At 31.4% G+C, this 17,416-nt stretch overlaps 1 protein-coding gene across 9 annotated transcripts in view; it reads right to left on the minus strand.

Annotated features, from left to right (window-relative positions):
• Positions 1-3,702: 3,702 nt before the first annotated feature.
• LOC124361524 (protein NDRG3) overlaps positions 3,703-17,416 on the minus strand; it is a 96,561-nt gene continuing 82,847 nt past the window's right edge. For 5 of the 9 annotated variants that reach the window (XM_046815589.1, XM_046815621.1, XM_046815619.1 and 2 more), the window contains 2 exons: positions 10,837-10,884; positions 3,703-4,197 (listed from right to left, as the gene is read on the minus strand). In XM_046815589.1, coding sequence (XP_046671545.1) covers positions 4,097-4,197; positions 10,837-10,884 — 149 coding nt within the window. In that variant the 3' untranslated portion in view covers positions 3,703-4,096. Of the gene's footprint in view, positions 4,198-10,792; positions 10,885-17,416 lie in introns of all 9 variants that reach the window. The other 4 variants (XM_046815598.1, XM_046815616.1, XM_046815609.1 and 1 more) reach the window with 4 other exon arrangements.

Below are 17,416 nucleotides of genomic sequence, written 5' to 3' on the forward strand. Positions count from 1 at the left end.
ATTGACTGCAGCAACTTTTTAGTTGTACGATACACTTTCGTCATTGGGATAAAAAGACTAACTCTTATTGTTACTGAAGCCATCGAAGAACTTCAATAAATTATCATGGAATGTGGGAGGGAAATATTAATCTTATCAAAACTGTTTCACTTTACGACTTCAGGATCCCAAACCTCTGTTCTTTAAACTTAAACCTAAATTGGATCAGGAGATTGGAATAGCTTTGAGTGACTATCGATTATCTCTAGACTGTTTATTATGTCATAGAAAAAGAATACATAGATATATTGTCCAGTTTTTCAACAGAAAATTGCGTGCAAAGCCGCGGGTAACTGCTAGTATATATATATATTCAACTAGATTACTCTACGTTAAGGTTAAGAAAGAATATCAGTATGCTATCAACAAGGCAAAGTACTCACATAATGTAGAAAACATACAAAACAAGCAATAAATGCATAGATGCTTGGAAAACCATAAATTCTGTTGAAAAAAGAAATACTTTGAAAGACACTGTTGGAGTATCTCCAAATGAATTTAATAATTTTTGTGTTAGAAGAAATAACCAGTTATATATGCAAGACTAATGAAACTGCATCTTATTTTTTAAGTAAAAATAATAGTCTTTATCAAACATATGCATTAGTTTACTTTTCAAGACGTAACAACTGATGTAGTTTTAAGTATTGTTTATAAATTTAAGCCTTCTGATAGTACTGATATCTATGAATTTTCTTGTAATCTTTTGAAAACCATTATTTACAATATAATGGAACCATTAACTTATTCTATAAACAAATGCTTAAAAGAAGGTGAATTTCCAAATATCCTAAAACTGTCTAAGGTTGTATCTATACAAGGTGTGTCCAAAAAGTATCCGACCTTGACGTCTGGCATGAACTGACGTTACTCGGCGGCAACGGCAATCTGGTCCCCTTCGAAGTACTCCCCTCCATAAGCCACTACCTTATCCCAACGCTCCTCCCACTTCCGGAAACACTCCTTAGTTCATTTTGCGGAATGGCTAACAGGTCCTTTGTCGCATTTTGTTTTATTTGTTCAACATCGTCAAATCTTTTTCCTTTCAAAGAAATTTTTAATTTTGGAAATAGCCAGAAGTCACAAGGAGCTATGTCAGGACTGTAGGGAGGCTGTCGTAGTTGGTTGATGTCGTGTTTGACCAAAAAACGCTGAATAAGATTTGAGGAATGAGCTGGTGCGTTGTCGTGGTGCAGGATCCAGTCACGGCTTGTCCACAGTTCAGGTCGTTTCCTTCGCACTGCATCTCGTAGCCGCCTTAGGACCTCAAGATAATACTCCTTATTCACTGTCTGGCCTCTTGGAGCGTATTCGTGATGAACAACGCCGTCCTGGAAAAAAAAAAAAAAAAACTGTCAGCATTGTCTTGACATTGCTTCGACTTTGTCTTGCTTTTTTCGGCTGTTGCTTTTCGCGAGTTTTCCACTGTGAAGATTGAGCCTTTGTTTCAGGGTCGTAGCCATAAACCCATGACTACCCATTTTTAAATAGTCCTGAGTCACATAAAAAAAATATTAAATCCAGATTGTCCTGTGCGATTTCAAGTCGACTTCTTTTGGTCTTATGTCAGCAGCCGAGGAACAAATTTTGCCGAAACACGGTTCATTTTTAAATCTACGTGTAAAATGTTACAAACTGACAATTTTGGTATTCCTAAATCTTTTTTCAGCTCTCGGACAGTCAATTGATGATTTTCATTAATTGCTGCATGAAAACACGTTCAACATTTTCAGCGTTTCTGGCCGTTGAAGGCCTGCCAGATCGGTCATCACTCTCCACTGATATGCAGCCATTTTAAACTGCCTAAACCACTCTTTTATTTGTGTATCGCCCATAGACACGTCACCATAAACTTTCCGTAACATAGTAATCGTCTCTGATGCTAAATGGCCAAGTTTTTGACAAAATTTAATGCAAATGTGCTGCTCAACACGTTCAGTCATATTGAAATGCGACGCACACACACAGCAGTACTGTACGGAACAGAGCGCTGTGACTCACTGAGTGACCGGATCGTATTCAATGCCTAATATGGGAAGGAGTAGGCTCGCTCCTCCCCTCCAATAACCGGTTTGCGCCGGTCGGTTAAGCCGCGGCCGCCTACTGGTCGGATACTTTTTGGACGGATTTTGTATTTAAGAAAGGGAAGAAAAATTCTCAGGCCAATTTCTTTGACCCCAATTTTCTCAAAAGTCTTAGAGACTGTCATTTATAATCAGATGTCTAGTTATTTAGATAATTTAAATATAATTTGTAGCCAGCAGTTTGGTTAGGAAATATCGATCCACAGTAGATGCTAAGGAATCCTTGGTTAGTAAGGTCGTCCAGACTTTTGAATCTAGGAGCTTTGCATAGGCAACATTTTGTGACCTGAGTAAAGAGTTTGATGCTTTTGATTCCTAAAATTACTTCATAAGTTGGCTTATTATGGTTTTAGTGGAGTAAACATGAATCTAATTAAATAATTTTTGTGAAAATCATCAACAAGTTGTGTGTGTGGGTTGAGAAAAATCAGATATAGCCTATATCAACAAACATGGGGTACCACAGGTTCTGTATTGGGGCTGTTCTTTATTTTGATGGTTAATGATCTACCATTAGTTTTAAGCAGTCACACAATACTTTATGCGGACGACACCTTTTTCAATAGTACTTCTGATTTTCAAACTCTCCAAAATTTGACACATTCAACTCTGTCAATCTTATCAACTGGGTTTAGGGCAAATGGGTTCTTAATGAATGAAAGTAAAACCCAAGAAATATATTTTAGCTTCAAAGATTTCCCAGACTAGTTAATGTAGAAACATCAAGTTTTTGGTTATCTATATTGATCAAAAACTTTCTTGGGAACCTTATGTAGCATAAATTTCAGCTAGATTGTCAAGTTATTTTTACTCAGAAGTTTAAAAAAACTGTGTACCAAATAACTATGTACGATCTGCATATTTTGCTTTCTTTCAAAGCATAATCACTTATGGTATTTTACTCTTGGGTAACAGTAATCAAATTAATAGGATATTACTACTTCAAAAAAAGATTGTTAGGGTAACCATAAATTGGATCATTGCAAAACTCTTTTTAAAAAATTACAATTTTTAACTGTCATAAATCTTTATATTTTTCACATACTACTATTTACAAAAAGTAATTTATCCACCCATAAATTACGAGAGGACATCCACAATTATAATACAAGGAATAATAATGTATTGATACACCTTTTTGTAAACTGTCAGAATCTAAAAAAAGTTATGAGGTACTAGGTGTGAAAATGTTCCACAAACTCCCTTCAGAAATGGCAGAACTACCTATACCTTTATTGAAGAATAATTTTTTTGGTTTTTTGGTTAATTTACCATTTTATTCTTCTCAGGAATTCTTTGAATTCAAAAAATTGTAAATGTGTTATTTTATAAGATGTTTGTTATGTTAGATTAAGTTAGGGATTGACTTTTTGCTATATTTACCACATTTTGTCTGTCTTTTAGAGTTTTTTTTATTTTCTTGATTTTATTGCATGCTGACTTTGTAAGTTATTAATATAATTTGACTTTGTCTATTGCTTGAATGTAAAGCTTAATGACAATAAAATTCTTATTTATTTATTAAACCTTACGTGTCAACAAAATATTAAGGAAGGACACAGAAAATAAAACTCAAGAGTTATTTTAACTATGTAATATTTTTATAATAGCTTCTTAAATATTATACATAAAAACAAAAACATTTTCACATTTTAGCGTGTACAAACTTGAATGGGTCCAACAGTAACGTCAACCCCGAGCATTACACAATGCTTACTCTCGAAAACATCTAATTCTACAAAATATTTGTTCTTAACGATAGGCGAGTATGGTGTAATTATAAATAGTTATGCCTAATGTTACACAAGACAAAAATACAATATTAAACTGTACAAAGGCGCGATAACAAATTACTAGCGTATACAACAATAAAAATGTAAGAATAAATAATTGAAAGCATCGGTACGATAATGAAGGGAACTGATAGTAAGCTAGGCAGGTGTGGAACTAGAATGGGGGAGGAAGGGAGGTGCTCAGCAGACTGCGGCCTCAGAGATGGGATTCTCGGTGATGTGAATAGGCCAAGAGACGCTGTGGAGAGAGTCACCTGAGCGAGACATCTTCACAACAAACCCTGATAAAACAAACATTGTTCGTCAGAGAACGCATTTTAACAAAACAGCATTGTATACAATATATTTTATGCAAGAACAGTTTATCTCCTCTTCAATTACATGGAATATTACAACTGGAACTTTGGTTGAGATACACATTGTTTAAGGTTTTGTTCATGGAAATGTTACTAATGTTTGTATAAAATAAAACTATATATTTATTCCACTTTATTGTAGCTGTAAGTATTTCAAAAGTCAAAGAAGTTATGTTCTACTTTCTTATCAATGTGTATCTATGTCTAAACTACCTCATTATAAAAAGTATGTTACAGATTGCTAATTAATAGATGAAATACTATTTCCAGATACTTCCTACTACAAATGAGTTCATCAAATTTCATGACTACACTTTCAGTCATAGGCATTTTTTATGTTCCTACTCTACATACTATACATTTTATTTTAATAACTAGACAGTCCTGCAAATTCTAAATTGGGATCTTGATTTGATCCTCATTACATTTATTGCATGCAATTCAAAATTGCTCTAAGACACTATAAAACACTACTTATTAAACAAAAAAATATTATTGATTTAAATTTTTAAAATTCAAAGATTTTGTCAGTTATAAATTATTTTTACATGTAGGTTTTTATCAAACTTAGATCCATGCCCCCCCCCCCACCATTGATGGGTGATTCAATGAAATTTTAACAAAACATTATTACATCTTTCTTGACTTTTAAACAGGAATTTTTAAAGTTACATTTAAGCCATTTTGCAAACCTTATAATGGCTTAGCAATGATAAATGTTTAAATTATGATATGGGGTAGTTATCAACTAGAAGATCTACATGCTAAATTTGTTAACAATTGGTCCACTTCATTTGTCTTGCCCTATGGTCATGTACATGTATGAGCATGGATAAATAGTTTGACAAAAAACAACTTTTCACTCAGAAGGCCCTAAAATTAAACTAGATCCTTAAAACTAAAATTATATATTTTGAGCTGTCAGCGTACTTTCTACTCAACGGTTTAAACATATACTGGCATAAGTGGTTATTCTTAATTTTCCAACAACAAACACATTATTTGTGTTTGAAACTTCGTGCATATAATCAATTGTCTCAAAAAAAGATCAATAATTATTACATGAATCAGTAACTCAGAAGACTTGAAATTCCTTATAATATATCTAAAATGATGTTATGTCAATTTCACCATTTTGTCACTTACACCCTTGTATCTTAAAGAATGTATTTCCTATGTACAAGCAAGAATATAAAAATAAAAATTTGCCAAAATTTAGTACAAACTCAGATAAATGTATATTTTTAACATATTATGTCACAGTATTCCATAAAAGTACATGCATTTACTTATCTAGTTAATCAATACATCATGCATTATAACTATAGAAAACAAAATGTAAATTTAATACATCAAATTAACTATACAGTACATATTTTAAAAAATGTTTGAAATGCAATAGAAGATTTTACACTCATGCTAAGCAAAGACGTTGTTATAAATGTATGTAGTTTTTAACTGGTAATATTAAGATGCTTAAACCTTTTTAAAAGTAGGTAGTAAGGTATTTTATTATTCAATTTTTGAATAAAACTAAAATTTCATCAATTTTTTTTTAATCGTAACAAAACTTAATATACATAATAAGTGTACCGTTAGAATTAACCCACTGCTTTAGACCTAGTTTAATTGAACTAATTTTTTGGTACTGTTTAAATGTAATGTGTTCATACCTTATGGTGTCTGGTGCAGTCAACATGTAGTTAGTGTTTTTATACTTGTTTATTAGTGTCATGTGATTAAGAGCCGATGCTACTTCAGTGACAGTGAAATGTGTTAACACCTTCACTATGGCTCTACACTGTTGTTACGATACAACAGACCCTATGGCAGTCAACATGTTACTGGTGTTTTTATACTTGTTTATTAGTGTCATGTGATTAAGAGCCGATGCTACTTCAGTGACAGTGAAATGTGTTAACACCTTCACTATGGCTGTTTTTACATATAGACTCTGTAAAAGAATGCCGGGATTTTGATTACATTGAAGACATTGAGGGTGCACTGTTTGATTTTGGTGTAATCCTGATTTTGCTATTTTTGTTTATGTAAGTTTAGTAAGTGATCATGATTTAAATATGAGACTGAATAACCAAAACGCTTCAGAACCAGGTAGGGTTAGACCTAGGCCCACGCAAACCTGGACTCCATCCTAAATCGTGTTTAGATAAGTATCATACTACAACAAAGAGTTAAGCCTAAGCCTAAGTATAACTGTGAGGTGATGTTTGATTTTTGTATATAGCTTCAAACAGTAAATTTTCTTTTTGTTAATTTTTAATTTAAGTACAGTTTAATAAGCCATTGTTATAGTTACAACATTTATTTTTAGTTTTTTTTTTTTACAATTGTAGTGTAATATTCGGGTTTGAAGTAAAAAAAAACCCAATTAATTTATGAAGGGCGAACTATGTTTCAAGTAGCCTATTTTTTTCAAAAGAGCTTACACTTCTCCAGTTTACCAATGTATTTGTTCTACATACTTTCATGTGCTAAAACACAGGTATTTTACTGAATCAAATACATTGAATATACATTATTGTTTTCAAATGGCATGTTTCTCTAAGCTAAGAACTTAATTATGTAGGTATTTAGAACATGACTAATACTTATGATGGGTACTTTGTTACAGTCATGACTCAAAAGAAATAAAGTAGTGTACAAAAACCTAAAAAATGTATTTTTACTTTATTTTAAAAATAATGAATAACAATTTTAATTTGCACTATTTAATTTTTACAACAATGGTACGAGTTTCTTTCTAGAGAAAAAACAAGAATTTATTACAATTTATTGGTTTATAGTAACAGATACTTATGGGATATTAAAATATAGGCATATTGACATGAAATTAATTGGACCTGGTGAGTCAACGTGGTGGGAACATATGGATCCCAAAAGGTTAAGGTATGAAAACAAAAATTTATTCTTTTCCATTCAATTTTACGTTTAAATTATTTAGTTATCTTGAATAGTTTTCCAAGACAGCCGTTCCAAATTACAGAATTTGTTTGGAGACCCTGTACTTAGTTTTTAGTGCCATGTGATGAAGAGATATTCCTTCAGTGATACTGAAATATGTTCATATTTTGGATCAATCAATCTCTGGATAGTTGGAAGCTAAGAAATATCTATGTAATTTACACATGCCATCTATTAGTAGGCAAGTGATGTTTACTTGTCATGCAAGACAGTTTCCAGGAACAGTTACTTATAATTTCTGACTGGAAGAGAAGTTGTCAGTGCATGTAACAAGTGGAAGTGTTGTGCAAGATCTGTGCAAAAAGAACCAGTGAGCTGTCTCTGCCAGTGTGCAAAGTTTTAGTGATAATATTAATTTAATGCCAAACTAATGAAATTGTATCACAATTTTTTGTAAACATGATGACTTTATAACATTCTTTATTTATAAAATGAAAAACAAGTACAGTAAGGTATGGTCTTCCGATTTAATTTTAATATGTTGTGTAAAAAAATTCAATGCTCCTTAGAATTTATTTCCTTGTCTTACAATTTGATTAATATTTTTCAATGAGTTAAAAGATTTAAAAAGTCAAAAGCAACACAAATTTGCTGATCATTCAATTTATTGGCAAAATAAACATCAATAAATAGCACTACGTCATAAATTTAAAAAATACAAAAAGATAAAGTGCGATAAAATTGAAATATTATTATTACCTTCAGTGTGAAACAAATAATGAGGGCTATCAGAAATGCTGGCACACAAACATATACACATAAAACATACCCAAGATCATGCTCTTACAGCTAACCTTTCCTAAGGTTGATAATATTATCTAAAAATGCTTTGTGTAGTTAGGATACATTTGATAAATCAAACTATTTTAATAGCAGGCATACTGTTGTAATTGACCTTCATATGAGTTTATAAAGCAGTTTTAATACCTACAAATGTGTTAAATTTTTATAATATATGTATTTATGTATAAAATATGACAGTGCAATATCTTAACATTTTTGTCTATATGACAAGAAAGCATTTGAATTTGTGAGACAAAAATTTTAATTTTGTTTGGTGTTAAATAGAAATCAATATTCACAGTTATATTTAGCTTTAAAACATTTTATACAAGTGGTATTCAAGTGTTGTACAGAAATGAAGAACATAAAACCTCAGTATAAATTCAAATATAATGAGACCATTCCAGCAGATTGTAAAATTTAATAAAATTAATCAATAAAATGATTAAACACTTCCCAATAAAAATCATCCAAGATTTGTCGTGTACGATTGATTGGCTGTATGGGGACATGCATTGTCATGAAAAACAAAATTTTTGAGCTCAATCTTCCTTTACACTTGTTTTGTATTGCTCGCTGTAGCTTTTACAATGTTTCACAGTACCTCTCTGCATTGATTGTTGATCCTCGTAGAAAATCAACCAGAATCACACCCTTAGCATCCCAAAAAAAAAAAAAAACAGTTGCCATAATATTTCTTGCTGACAAAGTTTAGAGATATTTTCTTGATTTTTTTTGGAAAATGTGTGACCCCATTCCATAGACTGCATTTTTGTTTCACAATTGACATGATTCATCCATGTTTTATCACCAGTAACAATACGATCGAGAAGTTGGTACCATCTTTGTTGTATTCATCAAGGAAAGTTAACTATGCAGCAAGTCCTTGTTTTTTTTGATTTTCCATAAGGATTCTTGGAACCCACCTGGCACAAAATTTGTGGTATCCAAGCTTCCCTACAACAATTTTTTGAAGTAAACTTTGTGAAATTTGTGGGAAATGTTCTGAGAAATCAGTTATTGTGAAACAGATATTTTCACGAATTTTGTCATTGATTTTCTACATCAAATCTTCAGTCACTAGGCTAGGCTGACTGCTATGACTATCGTCATGAACATTGGTGTGGCCATTTTTAGTCAATACACCACTGTCTTACTCTTCTTTTACTCATTATTCCATTTCCATAAACTTCACACTGTTGGTGATAGACTCCAATTGGTAAGGTTTTTAGTCAACAAAACCTTTATCAATGAACGCACTTCGCAAATGGTGGGATTTTCAATTGCAGGACACATTTTAATTAATCACAACGAGAAAAATAAAAGAGATACAGATCGTGCACGACTACAGCTCGATACATACTGAACATCAGTGTTTTGACACCAAGTTGGTGGCTGTAAACCCACCCACAGCTGCATTGTTCAAAAATGTCTGTTACTTTCTGGATAGCCCTTGTATATCAATCACTCCCTTCATTTGTCCCAAGCACAATTTATAGTAGAACATGTTAACTGTTAATTATAAAAAAACGTCAATTTAAATTAAAACAAATATGAGCTTATTAAATATTAGGTAATGCATCAGATTATACCTCAACAAAATAAAAAAAGTAAAAACATTTTATTTACAAATGACTTCTTCAATGTTGTTTATACTACACCAATGCTATCCTCACGTAGACCATGGGGAAGCCTATTGTAAATTTAGATACACATATGGTAAGGACTCCTTTCAAAAGCTCCTTTACCATGACCAGTGACAAGGTTGTTCCCCTTGCTCTTGTGCCACAGTGATGGTATGAACCACTTGTAATAAACTATTCTGTAATCCTCATGTATATATTCCTCATACTACCACCCTTGTAATCCTCATGTATATATGCCTCATACTACCACCTTTATCACTATCATGATGCATACTCTTGGCAGGAGCAAAAACAACTGCATCTTACTAACTTGCCCAACATTCCTTAAAGTAAATATTAAAGTGTGAATACTCTATCAAAGTTTTTTTTTGTTGGCATTCCACATAAGATGACCCCATCTCATAAAAGTGACAACTTGATCATGATAAAAAGTTTAAACTGTATTCCTACTACATAAACAGTCAGGTAGACTTATGCATAATGCATTGTATGTAATCTTTTACAGAAATAGTATATATGATAATCCCACGGAAGTCCATTATCCAAAAGTAACCCAATAAATTTTACAAAGTGAATTTGACTAAGCTACATATTTTTAACGGTGATCTGATTTATTTCTATTTGCTTTGGAGGTCTTGTAATGAAGAAAGATGCAACTAAAATCAACATTTTATGGTTTACGTTGCGTGAAAATATTGCTTAACTTACAGAATAAAATGCTTAAAATATTTTGACCTCATTGTGAAGAACCCATCTTCAGTTTTTGTTACAGAAAAACATAATATTTTGTTTAATTTTATTTTTTTAAATTGGTATCTTCTGTACTGCAAGTCCACATAGATACCCAATAAAAATCTTAAATTTAAGGATTAACTAAATTAAATTAATTAGTTTGTGCATTTTATTGTAAATAAATTCAGAAAATAATAAACAATTTTTTTTGCAGCATAAAATTTTGATTTTTCATTACATGAAATATTAAAAAAAAACATTAAATTTATAAAACTCCAATTGATTATTTATTAAATCAATGACTCGGAGAAGCGATTTGGCAACAGAACATGGAACATAACTGAACAAACAAGCGTAGCAGGCGAAGCGACACTTACTGTGGTGCCAGCAAGCGAGGTGAGGCGGCTACGTTAACTATTACCTTCAGCGGAGACCGAGGAAGTGAGCTTCTTGCGGCCCACTTTGATAGCTACAACAACAACAACAGACAGTATAAGTAACAACACAATCTACAGGTCTGAACGAAGTATATAACACATTACAAACAACAAGTACAGTATGTATAACCAAATAATAATTGTGATGAAACAAAGCCAAAATTATTGGTTAAAACTTTTCAAATTAATACCTTAAATTAGTTAAATTTGACTCAGTTTCAAGGAAATATTGAGAATAATTCAAGCCACATTTGGTTTTACATGGGACAACTCTGTGGAATTAGTTTTTTTTTAATGTAATATATATTGATATAAATATATAAAATATGTTAATATAGATATGAATAGATGTATAATTGTTCATTCAAAATAAGGTGTATAATCATATACAAGTAATGTCAATTTGTATAAACTGTTAAAAAATTCGTGCATGCTAGATGCAGTAAAAAAGTTCAATGAATGAACACAAAGATAAATACAGTGCTAACTAAACAGAATTCATTAAAAATGTACAACAGGACAATATATCTCCCCAATACTTCATCAACAGTTAATTTTGTAATTTCACCTTTTTAATTATATTTATAGTATTTAATCTGCTATTATTTCAATGTCAAACTTAATACAATATTGCAAAATTCTAATTTTAGCTCTCAAAGTGTTTTTTAACACAGCACAGTAGAGTTTCTCATTCTGTGGCCTAGATGGAGGCTAGTCTCATTCTATCCACCCTACTTGGTGGAAGCTGGTGTATAGAACTTGTTACTGAGTATTTTGTCCGATGATCAGGGTGACCTCAGTTGTGACCAGGCAGTCTACCAGAGCTCTTTTTATTCAGGTTGCTCCATTGGGTGAAGAAAATACACATTTGGAATACTCTCATAAAGAGGTTTCCTCTATCAATACATTCTTTTTTGATAATGTGTATGTTGCCACAACTCATGATGGGTAAGAGTGCCTGAACTGCACAAGAAACGTTCTGAGCAGAGCTAAGAGACAGGTGACTTGATGATATGACTATAGATTATAAAACTCCTCATATAACTCAGTAATGGCAGGGTTTCAGGTCTATAGATTGGCCAACCAATGCATCGTACCTAGTAAAAAATCGACAGAGAACACAGGATTAGATTACCGGATTAAACATCATAATACTTTACATTAATAGCTTTATCGGATACTGTCTGGATCGTGGAACAAGAGTAGACGTTTGACATTGATAAATGACATATTAAACTTGATATAGTCTGCAAGACAGGTAACTTCTTGACATTCAGTGAAGTTACTCCACAAAGGATTCATGTATCAGAATAACCAGTTATTGAAAGTTCTTGATAAATTTGAAATATCTTTGCTATTTATGCGAATCATCTCTAGGGTTTTCTGAGGAAGCCGTAAGATCTTCACTGGATGATCGCCAGAACTTGGGTGAGCTCTAACAAATCAGAATGTTGAGTACCATCCACCTTATACCATTTTCCTCTCTTATTTCCATTCCTATCCTTGTTTCCCTCCCATTTAACGCCTATAACTTATAGACAACAAAAGGGCATCAGCTTATTTTTTTACTACAGCAATTTTTGAGTTAACAAAATCTGATGAAAAATACCTTAACTCAAGGTATGTGTCCTTCTATGCCACATTTTGGCTTAGGTAAGATTTTTAAAAGAGAATAGGACAATATATTTGCAATTGAGATTTTTAAATTATGGAGAGCCACCCATCATTCTTAAAATGTAAAAAAAATCAACTGTGCATTTAATTGAAGGAATCCCATTTACTAGAAGCATACATTATTAATCACAATTTAATTCCCAGCATTCAATATTACAATCATAAAGATATAATAACACTTTTAAATGCTCAAACTAGTGTTGCTGAAAATATACTATAGAGTACAACATTAAAATAGAATCACAATAATTTGAGCTAGAGCTGAAAATATATGGAACTATAAACAAGACTATACAGAAATATTGACAAAATAAATATTGACCAAACTATATATTCACTAACAAAATAATACTATAGACAAAAAAATAAATCATAAAAATCAATGAAGAAATCTTAGTTGATCTTTGATATAGAAAACAGTTAGCCATTTCATAAAAGAGCTTATCATATTATTACAAATTTGGGGTTAAAATTACATTTGTTGAAGATAAGAGGAGAAACAAAACTTTCATTAGCAAAACAGCTTGAAATCTTTTTTTAAGAAGATCATTTTTATGTCATTTCCATACATTAAATCACATTATTGACGTGCTCCTTGTACAGTTCTCATGTATTTTTTATGTAATTCTGGGTATTTTTAAAGTTTACTGAACCATTTGGGCTGTCCCCCTCCCCCCCCCCCCCGTAATCATGATTTCATTGTATTACTTCTATGAAATGGATGTATATTAAATCTGATTCCAACAAACCCGTCATTAAGGTAACAAAACTATGTATCAATTCATTAAATTTTTCATATTTTGAGAGTAATGAGTACAAAAATAAATATTTATTAAAGAAATAAAATAACCACTGATGTAACCCATTTTGCACATTGCAAAGCATTTAATCTATTATTAAGCTTGTGTATAATGTTATACAAAAATATTGCATGAAAATATAATACAATGATATTACATGATGGATAAAGGCATAGTGATTAAATTACTCCCAAATAGCTTGTATACATTAATGAATTACAACAGCTGATGGTTTATTATGGTTTGCAAAAGCAAAGCTTACATTTGACGTTAAAATAATTAATTTTCATAATATAAATATAATGATATTTGTACCAATTTACATAATGATCTGAAACAATAAAATGAATTTATACTCAAGAGCTGGCTTTAGTGAAATGTGACATTGAGTTTTAACCCATAAGAACAGTATTTAACTTCAAACATTTTCGCCCTTACTTTTTGCTATACAATTCATTCAAGACTTGATTAATACATACCCAAATGCTTTTTAATTTTTCTAGTAAAGTGCATACTTTTCAGAACAGAATTATGAAGTATAAAAACATTTGAGATTTTTCAGGATAAAAAATTTTTTTATGAGACATCTTTAAAAATATAACTCTAGAACTAAAAAGAAGGTTGTGAAAGTGTTTCAAGTTTAACCTTGTTGTTATGAGGCTACACTCAAGACGGTGAGCAGTACAGCCTTAAAGGAACAACCAACGACATGTTTTTCTATACTCATAATACTAACTAGTAACGTTGAAACACAAACAGCAATGGATCCAGAACTCACTGGATAAATAATATACTCTTTTTATATGCACAGGCAAGAAATTTGCTCACAAGCACCCGGTAACAATAAGACCGAAAACAACAGACAGTCAGTCAGTATTTGGATGGAGCCACAAAAAGCTGCGAAATAAAAAAGCAAATAAAGTCCACAGAGACTAGCGAGGGTAGCGAGGCAGTGAAGTGCAAAAGTGATACATACCGAACATACGGTGGAGTAGGTCTCGCCAAGGCAACGATGGAAACAAAGCATACACGTCACATGTGAGATTCTAAGGCCTCTAAAAGCTCCTGCACAGCTTTCAGTCATCTTTCAAATGATTCCTTCATGTAATAAGGTTTTACTACCAGTTACTTCTACTGTGAAAGTAGTGACAACAGTAAAACATTGCCTTCAGTTTGTTTACAAGTACATGTCTGGTGGAATCAAATTGCCTAGATTTTTATTTATATATTATAGCACAAAGGAAATACCCAAAACAAAAATGGTAATCTGTTATTTTAGAAAAAGATCTAAAGCATAGTATTTCTCAATACTTTTAAAATTCAAATTGAAAATACTGGTTAAATTGTAAACAAATTGTTCCAGTAGAACAAACAGCACTGAGTACAGAAGGAAAATACCATAATAAACAATTGAAATATCGTGAATACACAATTATTTAAACATAAATAATAAATCATGTTTATACCTGAATAACAATATCATGTATTATCAGTCACTAGCAAAAGCAACCTTATTTGAAAAACTACTTCTACAGATTGTTTCAACAGAGTTAACATTATAGTATAAAACTAATAATATCCAACATCAATAAAAGGTTGATAAGATTTCATAAAAATTCTTGCAGGCTCAATTACACAGTACTAATTAATTTTTGTATTAAAGTACTCATGTATTACAATGGAAATAATTTGAAATTTAAAACATCTTGAAAAGGATAAGTGGAGAGTTCTGAAAGTTCAATTAATTCCAGTAGACATGACTATTATTTAGCCTACAATTATAAATATATACATGGACTCCAGTGCAACAATGAGGAAGAACACTAAAACTCAACACTGCAAAAGTGAAGGTGCCTTGGGTACAGTGTTATATTGTAATAAAGTAATGATTGAAACTGGGAGCTGTGCAGGTGTTGTTTTCAAAGCAGGGTACAGACACACAGACAATTAAATGTTATTTTTTAACTTTATTCTAGTTTAATATCAACAATAAATATTACAATGCAAAACATTGACTAGTTACAGTACAACAATTATATTGTTATTTTGTATAATGTAAAAAATGAAAACTCAACCCATACAAAAACCTGATAACAATGAGCTCGCCATAAGTCTAGAAATGCAAGGTCTGTACATTATTTCACACCCAGTACTGCTTCAAGAATATCTTTCCGATATTTCCTTGTAAATTGTAGCGCACAACATTATTATTAAACTAGAATAATTACTACCGCACAATAACATGACATTACAACGCTACTGCTTTAAGTATTAAGGCATTATTTATCAAAAACTTAAGTGGTTTCAAATGTTACAATATAACACTTATATGAAAGAAGATTTAGATACAACTGAACATACAAATTCATTTACACTAGCTTACTCAAGAACATTTTGCAGTTAAGGCCAAATTTTAAGGTGATTTGAATGATCAAACTCCTTGAAACAAAATAGAAGAACTGTAAATCCTTGTTTTTCAGTTAATAACTGTTTTAGTAAAGTCATTTTACACACACACTGTTGCACATATTATTCTCATTAAATACGTAACCATCCAAATTCATTACTGGTAATGAGCAATAGTATTTAATATGAATACAATTATCAACATTTATTTATTGTTAATGGATTATTAACAATACTTGAGATAGACAGACATCTATTAACGCACGTCTTAACAAAGCAATATGAATAATTTGTTAATAAATGGGAAAACTCATTGATATGATTGAAACAATACTGTTTGAGCAAACAACTTAGTGTTGTAGTCATATACACTAGAGCCAAGTAAAGACAGAACAAAATAATAATAGTTTAGTGATTACAGGCTACAAACTTTTTAAAATCTTTTCACTAGACTATCAATACTTGAAATGTTTATACATAGATGCATAATTATATTAATTGTATATATTAATAATAATAATACATAATGAAAATGAATTACAGTGCAGTGTTTCAAGATAAAGGTACACAATTTTGTACCAACTTAAAACATTTCATAACGGTTTATTAAAAATTAGTTTTCACAAATTATTTTAAATTAAAAATCATGTATATATTCATAGGTTGTGGTAAAATTTTATTGACAAGTTAACCGTCTAATAAATTGTGTATAGTGAGATCAGAAAATGACTAAATAGTTAATTAAGTAAAGAATGCCGGTAGACATCAGGGTTGTGTTTACCAGGATGCCTTCTGTACAGTGAGATGAGAAAATGACTAAATCTATATATATATAAAAGAAAGTCGTGTTAGTTACACTATTTATAAGTCAAGAACGCCTGATCCGATTTGGCTGAAAATTGGTAGGAAGGTAGCTAAGAACTGGGATAAGAACATAGGATACTTTTTATCCCGTTCCCGATTCAGGATTCCGCCCCACTGGTCTCTAAAAGTTACAGAAATACCCGTAAGAAATGCATTGCAGCAAACATATGTTATTAAGTGAAAGAGCCTTTTCAAATTTAATCAGCTGTTCTTTGTAAACATGTATAATGCGACAAAAGAAACATATGTTTATATCATTTAATTACTATTTTACATTTCTTTACACTTATAGTTTGAAAGCATAGAGTAAGCTTAAGAGAAACAGCAAATTTTGTTTCAACTGTTTCTGCAATCACTGTTAAACATAGACTTTACTATCCAGATAATACAATTCAAATTTTAATTTTTTACAATTGAAAGCAATTATCTCTGCATCTCCAAGTCAGATTACATTATTTGCTATCATCATTTCGACATGCTTTCCATCGAACCCATCTAACCTATGGCACAAATACAAGGATAATATGGCAGAAGATATTTTACATCAAATTCGTGTCAATTCAAGAAATCCCAATCTTGAAATGAATTAGGAGATACATAATAGGGCCTTGCTTTTGATTGAAGACATGTGCTATCTCATATGCGGTAGTTTATTAGTCAGGTTAGGAATGCCAGTGCCAAATTGTGAAATGAATGACACATTTAATCGAGAATTGGAACGGAAACGTAAATATGATCACCAGGAATTAGATTTAGAAGTTCAAACGAATGTACCCCTGATGAATTCCCAACAAATGGAAGTTTATGATACATTATTGAA

This window comes from Homalodisca vitripennis, chromosome 1 (genome assembly GCF_021130785.1).
Source record: "Homalodisca vitripennis isolate AUS2020 chromosome 1, UT_GWSS_2.1, whole genome shotgun sequence".
Lineage (NCBI taxonomy): Eukaryota > Metazoa > Arthropoda > Insecta > Hemiptera > Cicadellidae > Homalodisca > Homalodisca vitripennis.